Source organism: Ochlerotatus camptorhynchus, unplaced genomic scaffold (genome assembly GCF_037179485.1).
Source record: "Ochlerotatus camptorhynchus isolate MF236.1 unplaced genomic scaffold, CSIRO-AGI_Acam_v1.1 ptg000101l, whole genome shotgun sequence".
NCBI lineage: Eukaryota > Metazoa > Arthropoda > Insecta > Diptera > Culicidae > Ochlerotatus > Ochlerotatus camptorhynchus.
In genome coordinates, this window is record NW_027040591.1 from 993,069 (window position 1) to 1,010,555 (window position 17,487).

The window sequence follows — 17,487 nt, forward strand, 5'->3', positions numbered from 1 at the left end:
TCTCTCTCTCTCTCTCTCTCTAGATGTGAGCGGCAACCAGGGGTGTTCCAATCCCCATAAATTCTTATACTAGACATTTGCAGAAACACATAAATCGACTACATATAGCAGAAATCGCAGGTTCCCAACACGTTTCTGATAGGGAAATTGGGTTGTCTTCTTGAGCCTCGAGAGTATTCAAAATTCGCTCTCTGGCGGCGTATGGATTGACCTTAATTTTTTAGAAACTGAACTATCGATACATGGCTGAACTATAACTAAAAACTACAAGGGACAGCCCTATAGGGTTGTACGCAATGGTGACGTAGAACTACGTGGTCTTATATAATAAATCTTATTTTCTAAAGGCAGCAGGAGCTTTTTCTTGTGCAGGAATAGGAATTTGAGCGGGGTTCTGTCTGTTTATACTCTTTGGTATGACGCACTTGACACAGATGGCCCACAACGACTCACGAAGAGCTACCTATTCCGATCAATAGCGGTGCGGCTTCTTCCTCCTTTTATGCATGCTCAAGTGGGCTGCAGCTCGCTGCTTGCAAGCAGCCTTTCGTTGTGTACTGGAGAACACCACTACTCACCACGCGGTGATTGAATAAACACCGTTTGGTGAGACCGGATGGAATTCAACTTTGAAATCTGTGTTAGAGAAATCGCTTTTAGCAGGCAATCGGTGATAATTTTAACTATCATAGCAACAGTTGCACATTCGTGCAATTTTCAATAGTGACATTCTGAAAAATGATAGTCTTAATTTTAACAGATTCGTTGAAAAAAAGTAGAAGGCTCTGTGTCTAGGGGCACGAACGGAATCTTGACGTAGGACCGCTAGTGGACGGAACAAATGTGAAGAGCATTTAGTTCTTTTAATTGATCGATCATCTATTATCTTAACTCGTTCCGTTTTTGAACTGTAGACGTACCGAATTTGGAGTAATTTTGTTCAGAGAGAAAGTTGATGAAGAGAATCGATCAAAATTGCACCACGGCTTTTAAGTTTGTTTACAAGATTACAACTCTGGAGAGCATTTTGTGTGGTAGTTGGGGGCGTGTGGTTCTGCATATAGACAAACAGGCACAGATAAATTATATTCCAGCTCGTTACTGTAATAAGCTTGCCCTGGAAAGCGCCGATTTGTTGCCAAAGTTGGTGATGATTTGACCTCCGAAACCGTACAGGGGCTGTTCATAAACTACGTAGACAGTTTAGGGGGGGGGGGGTTGACAATTATCCGTGGCCCATACAAATTTAAAAACATTTGTATGGACAATTGTCTACGCGTGGGGAGGGGGGGGGGGTGTCAAGAATCCAAAAAAACTGTCTACGTAGTTTATGAACAGGCCCACAGAGTGCGTCTGTCGCTTCAAAGCGTAGACAAAATCCATGGCAGCTTACGCTTGGCGTGTTCAGAGTAGGTGACAGTATCATGGATCACGTTTTCCAGGAACACCTTTAGCACACCTCGTGTTTTCTCGTAGATCAGACCGGACATACGTTTGACACCGCCACGGCGAGTCAGTCGACGGATGGCGGTTATCACGAAGAACCTTGCGATGACGCTTGGCGCCTCCTTTACCAAGACCTTTTCCTGCTATTGCTGCTTCTGCTGCCTGCTCGCCACGCTGTCCGAAGCGAAAATGAGTTGAGGCTAGACGGCAGCGCTCTTTTATATCTTTTCAGTAGTTGAAGATGCTAATTTCAAATAACAGACTGTAGTGGTAATTTTTATACGATAGATGGAGTAGATGAAAGCATAGAGTTGATAGTTCCGTTAGAGTACGGCAGTGTGAAAATTGCATATAGATATTAGAATAGCGAGCTAGGACAACTTTTAAGGAAGGTACATTTTTCATCTCTCTTTACCAAACTCCCCCTTTGGAGAGGGATGAAAAAACCGATTTGTACCTTCTATCAACTATAACTATCAACTTTATGCTTTCATCTACTCCATCTATCGTATAAAAATTACCACTACGGTCTGTTATTTGAAATTAGCATCTTCAACTATGTAAATCGTTGACTTCACGCAGAAGTAATACTAAAACATATAGTCAAAGTATCTTTTCAGGTTAAAGCAGAATGATGTGCAACCAAGTGGTACTCGATTATGACGACTGGATTTGGGAAGAACGTTTATTTCACGAAAACAGTGATCAAATTATCACTTTTTATTTGTACATTGGACAATGCTTGACATTACCACTTTTTAATAGTTTCATGTTAAAAATCATCAGTCGGAAGCATTGCTATTGATGCGTAGAGATATTTCCGATCGATTGGAGATAAAATTATTGAAATAGGTCCAGTGGCAACTGAATTATTAATGTTCAAAAACTTTCATAATTTTGTTCCATGTTCCATTTTTGGTTTTCACAAAGTGTACCCCCATATAGAAATCACAGACGTAGTCCTGCGTCAAAATTCCTATCGATTGGCGTATTAAGAATTAAAATCCATCATCTCTGGATCAAAATCAGACCACTTTCATGCCACGATCGAATTTGGTTTTTGAAATTTCAGTCCTAATGTTGTCTTAAAATACATGGTATGGATTTAAACATATCTAGATAAAACTGGAATAAGGGCATCACAGCTTTTGTAAACAATGACTTCTCTCGATGATTTCTAGGAATTCAATGCACGCCCACGCAAACCAACATTACCGTCGGGTATGAGAAGTCTTACCCTACCTGATGGTGATGTTGATTTGCGTGGGCGTGCATTGAATTCGTAGAAATCAGCGAGAGAAGCCATTGTTTACAAAAGCTGTTATGCCCTTATTCCAGCTCTATCTAGATATTTTTAAATCTAACATACCATGTATTTTAAGGCAACATTGGGGTGCAATTTCAAAAACCAAAGTCGATCGCGGCATGAAAGTGGTCTGATTTTGATCCAGGGATGATGGATTTAAATTCCAGCTCTATCTTGATATGGTCTGTGTTAGTTTTGCAATTTTCAATAGTGACATTTTGAAAAATGATAACGTCTTAAATTTAACAGATGCGTACAGATATTTCTGATCGATTGGTGATAAAACTATTGAAATTGGTTCAGGGGCAGCTGAGTTATTAACGTTCAAAATCTTTCATAAATTGGTTACATGTTCTATTTTCGGTTTTCACTAAGTGTACCCACATATAGAAATCACAGACGTAGTCCTACGTAAAAAAAAATAAGTTAAGAATTGGGGTGTAAGTAAACCATTAAAAAGAGTAGGAGGTATAGCTTCTTTATTTTTTAATGCTCATTTCGGGCTGCCCACAATCCACAGTTTAGAAAGAAGGTCGGTGAATGTCTACCGTAACGGCCCATACGCATCTTAGAGAAAAAAAAAGTCTACTCAGGGGAAGGGGGACTTATGTACGTGGTTTCTGAGCAGCCATGGAATAAAATGTCATCAAGAAAATAAATCGCCGAACACTGATGTCAATATATCTTACACGTTTCATTTATTAAATTTAATTTGTTTTCCTCGTAATTTTTTATAGTTTCGAATTTTATGTTCTTCTCTTTTTTTGATCGCGCTTTGAATTAATGCATACGATCATCTTGTGTCCATTGCTATGGTTTAGATAGGTTTTGATCATTATGTTCCATTTTATATCTCCACTTCCACAAGATGAGCGCAATTAAATTGTTGTCTTCTATGTTGTATCGACGGCAGTTAAAAAGAAACAGACGCAGGCTCACCAAAAAATGCTTTCGCTGTAGTTTTCTTTTCGTGTAGGTTAAAGTATGTATGTGTGTATGTGTGTGTGTGTGGGTGTGTTTTGTGTATGGATACGTCTAGGCTCAAATGGGAGGCGAAATCATGCTTTCTGAAGCATGCGTGGTATTGGTGCGCCCCTGCGTTTTGACTAATAATGCTGCATCCCAAAAAGACTTGTTTGCACAAATTTCGTACACGTTCATCGGAAACATTGCTACTATTAATTTTTCTCTCCACTAATCGGACTGCAATACAACTTTCCACGAATTTTCTGCTCATTTTATTATAAACATTTTAACTGACTACTCATAAACAACATTGGTTTAGTGTGGTAGTTTCTAGCATACTTTCGTTCCTTAGTCCTATCGATTTAATTAGTAAATAGTTTCAAACTAGAATGGGGGGGATGTCCTCTTTGATCAAGCTTGGGTTGGGTCGTAATCTCCGAATTGTGCGACACATTTCCCGGATTATTCCTCTCGCTCTCAACACATAATGACACTAGAGAAGGAGAGGAGCTCACGTTTATTGCTCGTTACGTACCCCGTGCACCAATCGCCAATTACTACCTACAGTTATATCTCGCTCTCATGGGCGCCATGCATGCAGTCGCTAGGAATTTTCATACAACTTTACTCACTCTCTATCTATGTTCATGCCAATTCTGGTTTCTACCCTTTTCAATTGCTTCCTATATCTTATTTAGTTGTCCACTAGGGTGGCGGTCCATTAATCATTCGAAGATAATTGCAGTTTGTTCCTTTATTTAAATAAAATATTTAAATTTCTTTAAAAATGGGTTTTATTATAATTAGTTTTATAATAACTGTAAATTTTACTTGTTGTTGGCAGCGGCGATTAAGGAATTTTACTGCTAAAGTTCCTAATTATATGTTTTCTTTTTTTTTCCAGAATTAGTGTGAATACATGTTACAATTTTTGTTACCTGCGAATATTTTCTTACCACGTTTTTCCATAAATGCTTCATTCTCTTCACTATTCCCTAGACTCATGCTCATTCGCTTTTCGCTTTTAAGGTTCTCCGTTTTACATCCAAAATATTTGCACAGTGAAATACCTCTTTCTCCGTTGATTGGATTCGCAAAACTATCTGCTTGATTTTTGTGTTTCACTTGCTTGCTTGCTTTTCTTTATTAGTAAATATTTACTTACACATTTAACAACTAGATGTCCGATGAGTTCCAAAATCATTCCTTTCTGATAAATGTTCGCCCGCTGGAAGGAGGTGGAAAAGAACGTTGAAACAATTGTGGCTATCATGATGGGGTTGGAATTCGTTATGCGAGTGCACTCAAGCGACAAGCGACACTTACGTGATCGTTTTCTTTTCCGTATTTTTCGGCTCGGGACGAGCACGGTTGAGCACCTTCAGGAATTCCGACGTCTTTGCCCGCATTCGTGAGTGGATGTACGCTTTCGAACACTGCGGGGGATAGTTCATTATGCGGTCAGAAGTTTGAAAAAAATAATGTACTCAATTCTGTTTTACGCGATTGTTGTCGTTCGTAGTTTTGATCATGGTATTTCAAATTGGAACCAATTTTAGTGTTTCACAAAATCAGGAAGAAACTAGTTCTAAGAAAAAAATTGAAATTTCTGTGCCCATCCTAACTGAGGACAACATCGAAAAAATAAAATAAAATTGCGTTAAAACAGAAATGAGTATATCTCTAAAGTTATGCCAATGGATCTCTTTGGAGTTGTTTAAAAACATAAATCGTGAAGATACGATTGTTGCTGTTTTTTGGACCTAAAACAAGCCTTTGAAACAATTTCTAGGCCCTAACTGTTAAATCAATCGAGCGCTTTGGAAGTACGAGTACTGTATACAAATGATTTGAAAGTTATTTGTGTGACAGAACTCAACGGATTGTTTTTAATGATTCTGTCTCAAGTCCCGTGGGTAATAACCTTGGAGTGCCCCAGGGAAGCGTATTAGGGCCTCTTTTATTTATTATGTATATTAATGAAATACGACATGTTTTACGATTTTGCGACATTAATCTTTTTGCAGATACTGTGTTATTTATTTAAGCTAAGGATGTAGATGATGCCATTTTACAAATGAATGAAGATTTGAATTCTCTAAGTGCAGTCACCCCAGTATTATGGGTCACCACAATTATGGGCCACTTTCATTTGATTAACACGCAGAACCTATTTTAATTAAGCTCTTCAAATCAAGCTTTCTTCTAGGGTACATACCAAAAATATGGAGGCAAGTCCGGGTGGTGTTCATACCTAAGGCAAACAAAAAAGACAAAACTTCACCGAAATCATTTAGACCAATAAGTCTTTCATCAATATTTTTGAAGCGGGGTGGTCCCACAGCTGTCTACAGCAGCAGTCGATTTTTTATTTCGTTGTGAACCACACGATAGCCTGTTTTCGAGACTCGCTATTATATAGTTGCTCTTTGTTCGTTGCTAGCAGTTCGGTGCCTTTTGTTGCTACGGTGCAAGATGTGTGAAGTAAAAAACACCATCAAGCTTAGCTTCAGCCATTGTGATGCCAAACCAAACATCGGAGAGATAGTAAATTTGCCAAAGCACTCGACGCGGATCCGGCTGAAATTGAAGCTGTTTATCGCATTGGTGAGGAAAGGGGAGTCTTCATGAAGTTCAAATCAGAGGAAGCGATGCTCCATGCTCTGACATTCAATTCGGAGGATTTAATCTTCCATTATGCGAATGGAACGACGGCAAAGGTACGCATGTCGCATGCTGGTGAATTCATTCAATATGTGCGTGTGTATGACTTGCCACCAGAGGTACCCGACAACGAGCTGGATAAAGTGCTGGGGAAATATGGGAAAATTAAACGCATCATCCGGGAGAAATTTCCAACTGATCTGTGTTTTGAGGTATATACAGGGATACGCGGTGTATATATGGATGTGAAGAAGGAAATCCCCACGTCATTACATTTCTTCAATCGCAACGGAAATATTTTTTTATGATGGCAACAAAGATAAATGTTTTCTGTGCAAGGCGGACGGACACCGGAAGCTTTCCTGTCCCAAGCGGAAGGCTCGGAAGGAACCGGAGAAGCAACTGAAGGAAAAAGGAAAGCAAAGTGAAAGAAAACAAAACAGCAGCAGTACGTATGCATATTTTTGAAGTTAATAGAAAAACTTATAGATGAATATGTCAAATCAGATGTTCTTCATGGTAACCCACTATGTAGAGCCCAATTCGCCTATCAGTCAGGCAAATCCACCATAACAGCTCTTCATATGCTAGTTACTAAAATAGAAAAATCCTTCACAGCAAAGGAAATTCTATTAGCAGCGTTTCTCGATATTGAAGGTGCATTTGACAATGCGTCTTTTTCGTCAATGATAAACGCCATGAGAAATCGTGGCTTTAATGAAAACATAATTAAATGGATTGTGGAGATGCTATCCAAAAGAGAAATATCAGCTAATCTTGGAGATGCACTAGTAAAAGTAACAGCTGTAAAAGGCTGTCCTCAAGGAGGAGTTCTTTCTCCACTTCTGTGGTCTCTGGTAGTTGATGATCTTCTTTTAAAGTTAAAGCATCAAGGATTTGTAGTAATCGGATTTGCTGACGACATTGTTATTATAGAGGGGCCTCATAGCCTAGTCAGTAAAGGCACGGTATTATCAAGCCGGAGGCGGCGGGTTCGATTCCCGGTCCGGTCGAGGGAATCTTTCGGGTTGGAAATTTTCTCGGCTTCCCTGGGCTTAGAGTATCATTGTGCTTGCCACACAATATACAAATTCATGCATTGGTATTGGCATCGAAAGCTCTGAATTAATAACTGTGGAAGTGCATTTAGAACACTAAGTTGAGAGCACGCAATAAGCTAATATGCGCTAAGCAATAAGCTTGAAATGCGAAGAAGAAGAAGAAGAAGAAGAAGATTGTTATTATAGTTCGCGGAAAATTTGATAATATTGTATTTGATAGAATGCAAAAAGCATTAAAATTCACACTATCATGGTGCACACAAGAAGGACTGAACATAAATCCTACGAAAACGTCAATTGTACCATTTACTAAAAGACGTAGAGTCTCTACCACTGATCTTAAACTAGGAGATGTTAAATTATCACTGTCGTCAGAAGTTAAGTATTTGGGAGTAATCCTAGATAGTAAACTCTGCTGGAACAGACATATGAAACAACAAATAGAAAAAAACAACAAATGCTTTTTGGGTCTGTAAAAGATCATTTGGTAAAAAATGGGGTCTAAAGCCGAAGATGATACATTGGATCTACTCGGCTATTGTTAAACCCAGAATCACTTATGCATCACTAATCTGGTGGCCGAAAACCAGACAACAAACGGCACAAGTTAAATTGAACAAGTTACAAAGACTTGCTACTCTTTCCATTACTGGAGCAATGCGTAGTACTCCTTCGAAGGCATTAGATGCTCTACTCAATATTCTTCCTTTACATCAATTTATTCAAATGGATGCAATGAAAAGTGCCCTGAGGCTCCAACGGTCCATGAATTTCTTTGATGGAGATCTCATTGGACATCTGAGCATTTTAAAAGAGTTTCAAACAAGTCCACTAATTTTAATGAATGAAGACTGGATGTTAAAGCGTAACAACTTCAATCACCAATTCAAAGTTCCTGAAGTGACTCGTTTGGAATACAGGAGGGGCATCTTTTCGTCCTGGGTCAATAGTATTCTATACGGATGGATCGAAACAAGATAATATGGTTGGGGCTGGAATAAGTGGTCCTGGGATCAGCCTATCGGTGCCGATGGGAAAATGAATGTCCTATCCTAGAATGTGCCACGATTTGCTTAAAAAGAAATTATAAAAATGCAAACATATGTATTTGTTCAGATAGCCAAGCAGCGTTGAATGCTCTAACGTCCAAAACTTGCACTTCAAAACGAGGGGGACGACTCTATCTACGATGCAAAAAAGATTGTGTTTTGCTGTGGCTAGCTGCGCACACGCTGAGTAGATAGAAAGAAGATTGATGATGATTCTGAAGATTTCCTGCAAAAAGATGATGAGCGATGCAAGTAGATGCGACAAATGAGAGAAGATTTTTCGAAGATTGATTCGCTAGTGTGAGATTTTTTGAGCATCTAAACTTGAGATTTAGATGTGCCGCCCCCCTCGCTTCAAAACTGGTTTGGGAATGCACTAAGCTATTGCTGCATTTGTCCTACTGTAATAAGGTTAACCTATACTGGGTTCCTGGTCATTGCGGAATCGAAGGGAACGAAAAAGCTGATCAATTGGCTAAAGTGGGATCATCAATGCAATTTATTGGACCTGAACCATTTTTAGGATTATCTTTTTGTGCTCTTAAAATGGAGTTCAATAACTGGGAAAGAATAAAGGTACAGTGCAACTGGAATAATACCTTAAATGCCCGGCAATCAAAACGTTTCATAGAGCCCAACGCTTTGCACACACAAAAACTGCTGACCTTATCGAAACACGATTTGAGTACATATACTGGTTTGATTACAGGACACTGTCCTAGTAAATATCACCTTAAACTTATCGGAAAAGTTGATGAAGACAGATGCCGTTTTTGTAAACTAGAGAGTGAGAGCTCTAAACATCTGCTGTGTGACTGCGTTGCACTATTTCACAAACGACGTTTATATCTAAATAAGGGGCTTATGGAACCCTGGGAAATCTTTGGCTGCTTCTCCCAATCAAGTTATACATTTCATAAGGAATGCATTACCTGTTTGGGATAATTGTCAACAACAGTAGTGGTGGTTGCTTATATAAATAGCATCTTGCCATTGCGTTACGGCAAAATCAAAAGAGGATACACCACAATAGATCAAAGTTATGGTCGCGGTGGTATTATGTCCCCAACACAGGAAAAAAAAAAGCTGGTCCAGAATACTGGGGTGACTGTAGATTGTTGAAATTGAATACAACCGAAACTAAATTTTTGGTAATTTCGCGGAATCGAGTAAATGAGAACGTCTCTGTTGTAATTAATGATGATGCTGTTTATTGATCGCGTTCGGTAGATTGAATATCTTGCCGTGATTATTGATGACAAAATTACGTTCAACTCTCGTTAAAGCTGTTTTTAAACAGTAATCTAGCTAATTTAATTTTATTAAATTACAAATTATGTATCTTGACGAAGTTTGTAATGGATTATTTTGTATGGATAGCAGTTATAACGACTTAGTTCACCGTGATGGTTAGGATGGATTTTTAATATTTGATTTAATGGTAGTAGTTAATAAGAAAAGTTATTTTGAGTAGTCTACAAAGGTTTGAGCCTCACGCGCGTATTTATTTATTTATTGTAATTCATCCAACAGTAGCTTGCCTTAATTAATAAAACTTAGGTAATATATTAAAACAAAGCTACAGATAAACAAATAATCAGAATCTTCTCATTCGATTTCAAAATTGGTTCGATATTTCACGGAATTCAAATGCTGATTCTACAGCGCAGAATGCCCGAATCATCGCAGACATTGGCTCATGGTACCCATATGCAGTCCGATGAAACCTTGGTTGCCGCAACATCCTTTGAGGAACACTGATGTTTAACTGAGCAAGCAATTGAGGAAGGTCCAAATCGCTATTTAAAAGTTTCGCTATAAATACGGCTTCATTTTTCTTCTGTGTTCCATCATCAGGAAAATCATCATTCTCTGCTTGTTCGTCAAGCAGTACAGTCCGGTATTTGCTCGCTCTGTCGAGTTGTTCGATAGTTATTCCAAACGTTTATTCGCGTCGTCAGTAGTGTCGGTCGCATCGTGTGATGGGAAGACAGCGCTCCCGGAGCAGGCTCCGTGAGAAAGCGGAAAAGAACAGTGGCGAGTGTAGCACGAGTGTACCTATTTCAAATAGGTTAGCTACTCTTCCCACCGATGTTGGAAATACCACCTCCGCCACGGTGAAGCGATCCAAGAAGAGGAAGAAAAACCAAGGCCAGTCCGATGGTGCGAGTGGACGTGATGACGTCACAGCAACGAACGCCAGCGACATCGGTGATTTCGGCGACACCATCGACAACGAAAATTCTGCCGGCCCGAGTGCGGCAAAAGTGAAGCTACCTCCATTGGTGGTAAAAAATGCTCATCTTAATGAGCTCATCGCGGATCTAGCGACGCTGGGCGTTAAAGCCGAATACAAGTTGGGCAGAGTCGGCACCAAGGTGGTGCTCCGTACCAAAGCGGAGTATGACTTGGTCGTCGCCCACCTGAGGACTTCCAAGGTGGAATTCTTCACCCACGACATTCCCGGTGAGAAACCATTCAAGGTCGTCATCAGGGGCCTACCAAACTTCGACCCGAAGTTTATCGAAGCTGAAATCAGGGACCGGTACAAGCTGGCCCCAAGTGCCGTCTATCGGATGACAAGAAGAGACGAGAATGTGAAGGCGTATCCGGATTGCCTTTTCCTGGTACACTTCCAGAAGGGAACGGTGACGCTCAACGCGCTGAAAGCCATCCGCTCCATTAATTGCATCATCGTCCGCTGGGAGCCATACCGTGGCGGCCATCGCGATGTGACTCAGTGCCAACGGTGTCTGAACTTTGGACACGGCACCCGCAACTGTAACATTAAGCCACGCTGCGGCAATTGCGCACGCCACTTCCGACTGCCCTGCGGATGAAGCCGTGGCGTTAAAATGCGCCAACTGTGGTGGTGCTCACCAAGGTTCCGACAGACAGTGCTCCAAACGCGAGGACTTCAAACGCATCCGAAAACAGGCGGCAGTAAACAACCAACCAGGACGCAAGAAGGACAAAGTCCCGGCATTTCGGACGGAGGATTTCCCGCCTCTTCGTGCTCCTCAGCAAAGGCAAGCAAATTCGCGGGTGCATTCCGCTCAAGCAACTTCTGGTGATTCTGCTGGCCAAAGCTCTCCATCCCCCCCTGGATTCTGGAGACAACCACCAGCGCAAAACAACAACCCCGATCTGTTTTCAGCGGATGAACTGGTGGAAATTTTCGTCAACATGACCGGTGCTCTACGTAAGTGCCGCAATAAGCCCGAACAGATCCAAGTGCTCGGTAAGTTCATCATCCAGTATGGCGTCTAAACCGCTAACCATCGCTACTTGGAACGCTTGCTCTGTAAGAGCAAAACAGATTGAGCTTGCCGACTTCCTCCGCAAGCATAGCATCGACGTGGTTCTTCTAACCGAGACCCACCTAAAGTCCGGTGACAGCTTCTGGTTGCCTGACCACAATATTATCCGGCTTGATCGCACTAGCTCCAGGGGGGGTGGTGTAGCGGTCATCGTCAGAAAGGGAATCAAGTTTTGCACTCTGCCCCACATCCGCACTTCTATCATCGAGGCCATTAGTGTGGAGGTGGAATCACCAACTGGAAACATCCGGTTCATCGCTGTTTACTGCCCACGCCAGTGTACCGCAAGCAACGGATTAGGAATCCAATTCAAGAAGGACCTGACCGCCATCACCCGTACTAGCTCCCGATTCATCGTTGGGGGCGACCTGAACGCCCGCCATGAAGCTTGGAGGAACTATCAGAGGAACCGGAACGGATGTCTATTGTTCGACCACGCACAACATGGTCTGTACACTGTGCAATTTCCGGATGAACCAACTTTCATCTCTCCGGCGGGAAATCCCTCCACGCTGGACTTTTTCCTGTCAAACATCGGACTATCCAAGCCGGAGGCGCACAACGATCTCAGCTCCGACCACCAACCGACCACTGCCTGCGTAAAGACTACCACCATGTCAACTGGGTGCAGTACGGACGAATGGTGGACAGCAACATCGATGAAAATCCACTACTCAACACCGTAGATGACATCGACCGGACGTTGGAAGGGCTCCAACAGGCCATATCCATGGCTGACGAGGCATACGTTCGACAAGTTCCTGTGAGGGGTAAGTTTGTTGCTATTGATTCCCACACCCAATTACTGATTCGGTTGAGAAATGTTCGTAGACGCCAGTTTCAGAGGACTGGAGATCTGGGCAAAAAACTTGAAATTGCCGATCTGAATAGGCAGATTGCTTCCAGAATGGACTCACTCCGAAATGAAAGTTTCGGGCGTGTTGTCCAGAATCTGGATGACCGCTCCAGACCATTCTGGAAGGTAGCCAAGGTCCTGAAAAATCATCCCAAACCCGTTCCACCTCTCAAAGTCGAAAATGATGACGATCGGCTTTTAATTACCCCACAGGAGAAAGCAAATGCGATCGGCAAGCATGTCGCTTCATCGCATTTGCTTGGCTCGACTATCCCAAGTCCGCTCGATGATCAGGTTGCGCAATGCGTTCAAAACCTAGATACCTCCCCTTGTGTCGTGCCTCCGGCGGATATGATTACAGTACAACAAATTTGCTCAGCGCTGAAATGCACCAAGAACATGAAGGCTCCCGGGTTTGACGGTATATTCAACTTGATCTTGAAGAGACTCAGCATGAAAGTGCAGTCTCTTCTAACCGCTATCTTCAACAGATGTTTGGAACTGCACTACTTTCCAAGCATCTGGAAAGTAGCAAAAATCATACCGATCCGCAAACCCGGTAAGGATCCAACATTGTCTTCAAGCTACAGACCCATCAGCCTCCTTTCAGCGCTGAGCAAATTGTTCGAGAAACTCATTCTCAATCGTTTGCTCAAGTTTGTCGAGGAAAGCAACATTCTCCTTCCGGAACAGTTTGGATTCAGAAAGGGGCACTCCACCAATCATCAGCTAGTACGGGTGATGAATAACATCCGAAGTAACAAAGCTGTATCCAAGTCCACAGCCATGGCCTTGTTAGACGTTGAAAAGGCGTTTGACAATGTTTGGCATGATGGACTTGTGTACAAGCTTTGTAACTTCAACTTTCCTTTACATCTTATTAAAATCACCCGTAACTACCTCCAGCAAAAGTCGTTTAAGGTATCGTTGAATGGTTGTCTCTCAGACACGTTTTCGATCCCAGCAGGAGTCCCGCAAGGTAGTCTGCTGGGCCCCTTGCTTTACAGCATTTACACTTCCGACATTCCTCCCCTCGGTGACGGTTGCGTGTTTTTCCTGTTCGCAGATGATACCGCAATAGCCGTCAAAGGAAGGATGCCTCGCGAAATAACGAACAAACTTCAACGATGCCTTAACGCCTTTGCTGATTATGCCACCACGTGGAAAATCAAAATCAATGCCACCAAAACACAAGCGATCATGTTCCTCCATCGGCAATCGCCCAAACTGAAACCGGCTCCATCTTGTACTGTAATCATGGATGGCACAAGGGTTGAGTGGTCTACCGAAGTTACCTATCTCGGGATGTTGTTCGATGAAAAGCTCCTCTTCCGTTCACATGTAGAGAAAACTGTAGTCAAGTGTTCTACCTTGGTTAGGTGTCTGTTTCCGCTGATTTGCCGCAGATCCCGCCTCTCAAGGGTGAACAAACTGGCCGTCTACAAACAAATCATAGCACCTGCGATCCTCTACGCAGCTCCGGTGTGGGAATCATGTGCACAGACTCACAGGAACAAAATCCAGGTCGCTCAGAATAGAGTGCTGAGGATGGTTCTTGATCGTCCTTTCGACACTAGAATAACAAATTTACATGAAGAGGCAGGCATTGCCAAAATAGATTCCAAAATTAACGAAATTAAGACTAAATTTGCACAAAAATGTAATTTATCAGAACATGCTTTGATAAGCAATTTGTATATAGTAGGTTAGGTGTACATAGTAGTTGTAGGTTAGTTGTAGTTGTAAATAGTAGTTATAAATAGTCTCCTTTTTCAAATTTTCAAACAAACCAATCCCACCAAGGTGGTCATTCTCTAAAACAGGCCTGATAGGACTAGGAACTGTAATTAATAATAATTGAAATTTCACAGGAACTAAAGTTGAAAAGACGCATCTGTGTCACTTGATAAGTTATACATGTAAACCACACAAATTCAAGAAATATAGATCATTTAAGTCAAAAAAAAAGTCTTCTGTGTTCCAGTGTGTTCAAGTCCAGTAGCATGCATTGGTCTGCATAAGGTGGTAAATTCATTGGTCAACCTCAAATATCTTTTCTGAACACGTTCTATTCGAAGAATCCACACTAGCTCATATGGAGACCAGACCACAGATGCAGTCTCAAGTATAGGCCGAACTAAACAGCAATACAGTGCCTTCAAGCAGTGAGGGTCTTTGAAGTTTCGTGCAATCTTCATAATAAATCCCACTTAACGATTTTCCTTTTGAGATGATCGACGAATAGTGCAGATTGAAGATCATTTTCGGGTCCAAAACTTTAAGATCAATCATACGTTCTACTCTGCGAAGCGAAACGTTATCAATGTGGTAGTCGTATATGACAGGGTTCTTAGAGCGGTCGAATGTAATTACTGCACACTTTGGAATGCTGATGATGAGCCTAATGTGACGGCACCAATCCACAAACAAATCTAGCAGAGCTTGAAGACGATGACAATCCTCGATCGAGTGAACTATAACGTTCAGTTTGAAGTAATCTGCATACATGAGCTTGCATTTGACTCTCAACAATGCTGCTACATCGTTGAAGAATAACGTAAACAAAAGTGGACCCAGGTTACTTCCCGGAGGTACTCCAGAGGTGCTGGTAAACGTAGAAGAGACACAAGATCCTAGTCGTACTCGAAGAGTTCGTCCGGTCAAGCACGAATGTAACCATGACCTAAGCTGCTCAGACGCTCCTAGTCGAAAAAGCTTACAGATCCATCGCGGTGATGCATATACTGCTGAAATCCAAAAGGTTAGTAGCTACCGATCTACCGGGAATGAATCCTTGCTGGTCAGTTGAAATGTAGTTTTTCGAGCGATTCAAGACAAATTCGCTCAAGATGATCTCGAACAGTGTTGCAATATTCAGGTAGCGGTAGAGCAGACCACCTGTGAATGTGCTTAAACGCAAATACTGGGAAAATGTGCACCAAAGAAATCAAAATTGTGGATTGCACTTCGCTGCTGTCCGGATTGGCTCGTCGGATTTGGAAGGGTTAGAAGCTGCAATTACGAGAAAAAACCTTCCTTGGGATGGCTATTATGCGCTCGCAATGCTTCGAACTGCTTCCTCCAGTGTAGTGCTCGGATCATGCGTTTCTCCCTCGGTCCTATCATAGAGCTAACTCTAAGACTAGAAGGTCCCGAAGAAACGTGCTCAACTTTTTGGCTCAGCTCTGGTACTCTCTTCGGTCCCAAGCTAATCGATGCACCCCTCGAAACATAGGAAAATCCACGAACCCCTCATAATATCTGTCAAACTTTCATAGCAAATCAAAACAAACATAGAGTAGCACTAGAATTTCGACTATAATGGGGTACGTTAATCGATTTGCTTGATACCAATAGGCTAGTCAAGTAGTGAGTCAATTTAAAATCGTTAGTTTCCACCGAGATTTGGGCGTAATTACATTTGTAAACAAACACGTCAATCGTCGAATTCTCGCGAATAAAACCTCAATACCGAAAACTAGTAACACTAACAGGTTGATTGCTCTGTCATTTGGTATAGTATCTTTACGAGATTGAGCTTTTATTCATGAGAAATCGGTGATTGACGCGTTTGTTTACAAAAGCAATTTCGCCAAAATTTCAAATCACCCCGGAAGTGTCTTATGAAATCAAAATTTTTCAGGTACATAAGTCATATCTTATGGAATTCTTAGGATTTTGTTGCCGCAGTGTATATGTAAGATTCATTATTCGCATTCAAAATTAACGTACAAATTACGTAAAAAGCATTTTGAACAAAACGGAATATCACGTAAAAGTTACCAGTTTTCCAGTATTTTTCATCCCAATTTTACGTATGCAGTACGCGGAAATCTTATCTTATTTACCTGTGCAGTTTCGGTAAAAGTTACGTGAAAAATAGGGTGGGCGAAACCCACCTAAGTTTTCTCGTAAATCAGACGTGAAAACTTTTCAGGGTGTGCATATCTAATATCCCCACCTCCTCATAACGCACTTTGCCTAACGCGTTGCTAAACTACTTTTCACCTCACTTACGTTCCGTAATATTTGAACGGGCACTGGTGCAGATTCAGGAAAATGTACACTGTACCACAACATCATCCTCTATTCGAATGAAACCTCAGACCATTCAAATCGAAACATCGAAATCGCTTTTTCGAATGATAGCTGCAACGGATGACGGTTGGTTTGTAATAAGATGATGCTCATCTCAAATCAACATTGATACCAGAAGCGAACGGACCTCAGTTGAAATATGTAATGCTCTCTGTAGAATGATTGTCATCCCAAATTGAAATGCATATGGTATTGGATCAATCTAATTACACAAGTCATCTAGAACGATGATGTAAATAATTCTATCGACCGTAATTTGCTGTTCCGAGCTGACAAACGAGGTGGAAACATAGTCATCGCTATCATCTCTTACGAACATTGGTAAAGCGTGGAAACCGTCTGTTTTTTCGTGGACCGATTGTCTATTTCGTGGTGGAGGAAGTTTCCTCTACCAACATACGATCCATCATGGAATGACTGTTCATGTCTATTCAGTATGGAAATTTAAATAATCGAATTGTAAATCTAATTTAAAGCATTTGCATGTCAACCTATTCTTAAATTGTGGTCCTCTGCGCAAGGTATGTTTGACAGCCTATTTTCAAATAAATATCATCCTTTATTTGGATGACAGTCCTGTGGATGCTCATCAGCTGATGACGAATTCAACCATGAGGCAATCCTACGAAATTCGACAGCATATTGTTAAAGGGATCGAGCAATACAATAATCATTCGAAGTATTGAGGATGTTTTCGTTCAGTGTACTACTATTCTCATTG

At 41.4% G+C, this 17,487-nt stretch overlaps 1 protein-coding gene across 1 annotated transcript in view; it reads right to left on the bottom strand.

Moving 5' to 3' along the window:
- Positions 1-3,934: 3,934 nt before the first annotated feature.
- The window catches only part of Arpc2 (Actin-related protein 2/3 complex, subunit 2), a 46,342-nt gene continuing 32,789 nt past the window's right edge, over positions 3,935-17,487 (bottom strand). The window contains exons 6-7 of the mRNA XM_065219200.1: positions 5,045-5,154; positions 3,935-4,946 (exon numbers count right to left, since the gene is read on the bottom strand). Coding sequence (XP_065075272.1) covers positions 4,919-4,946; positions 5,045-5,154 — 138 coding nt within the window. The 3' untranslated portion in view covers positions 3,935-4,918. The remainder of the gene's footprint in view (positions 4,947-5,044; positions 5,155-17,487) is intronic.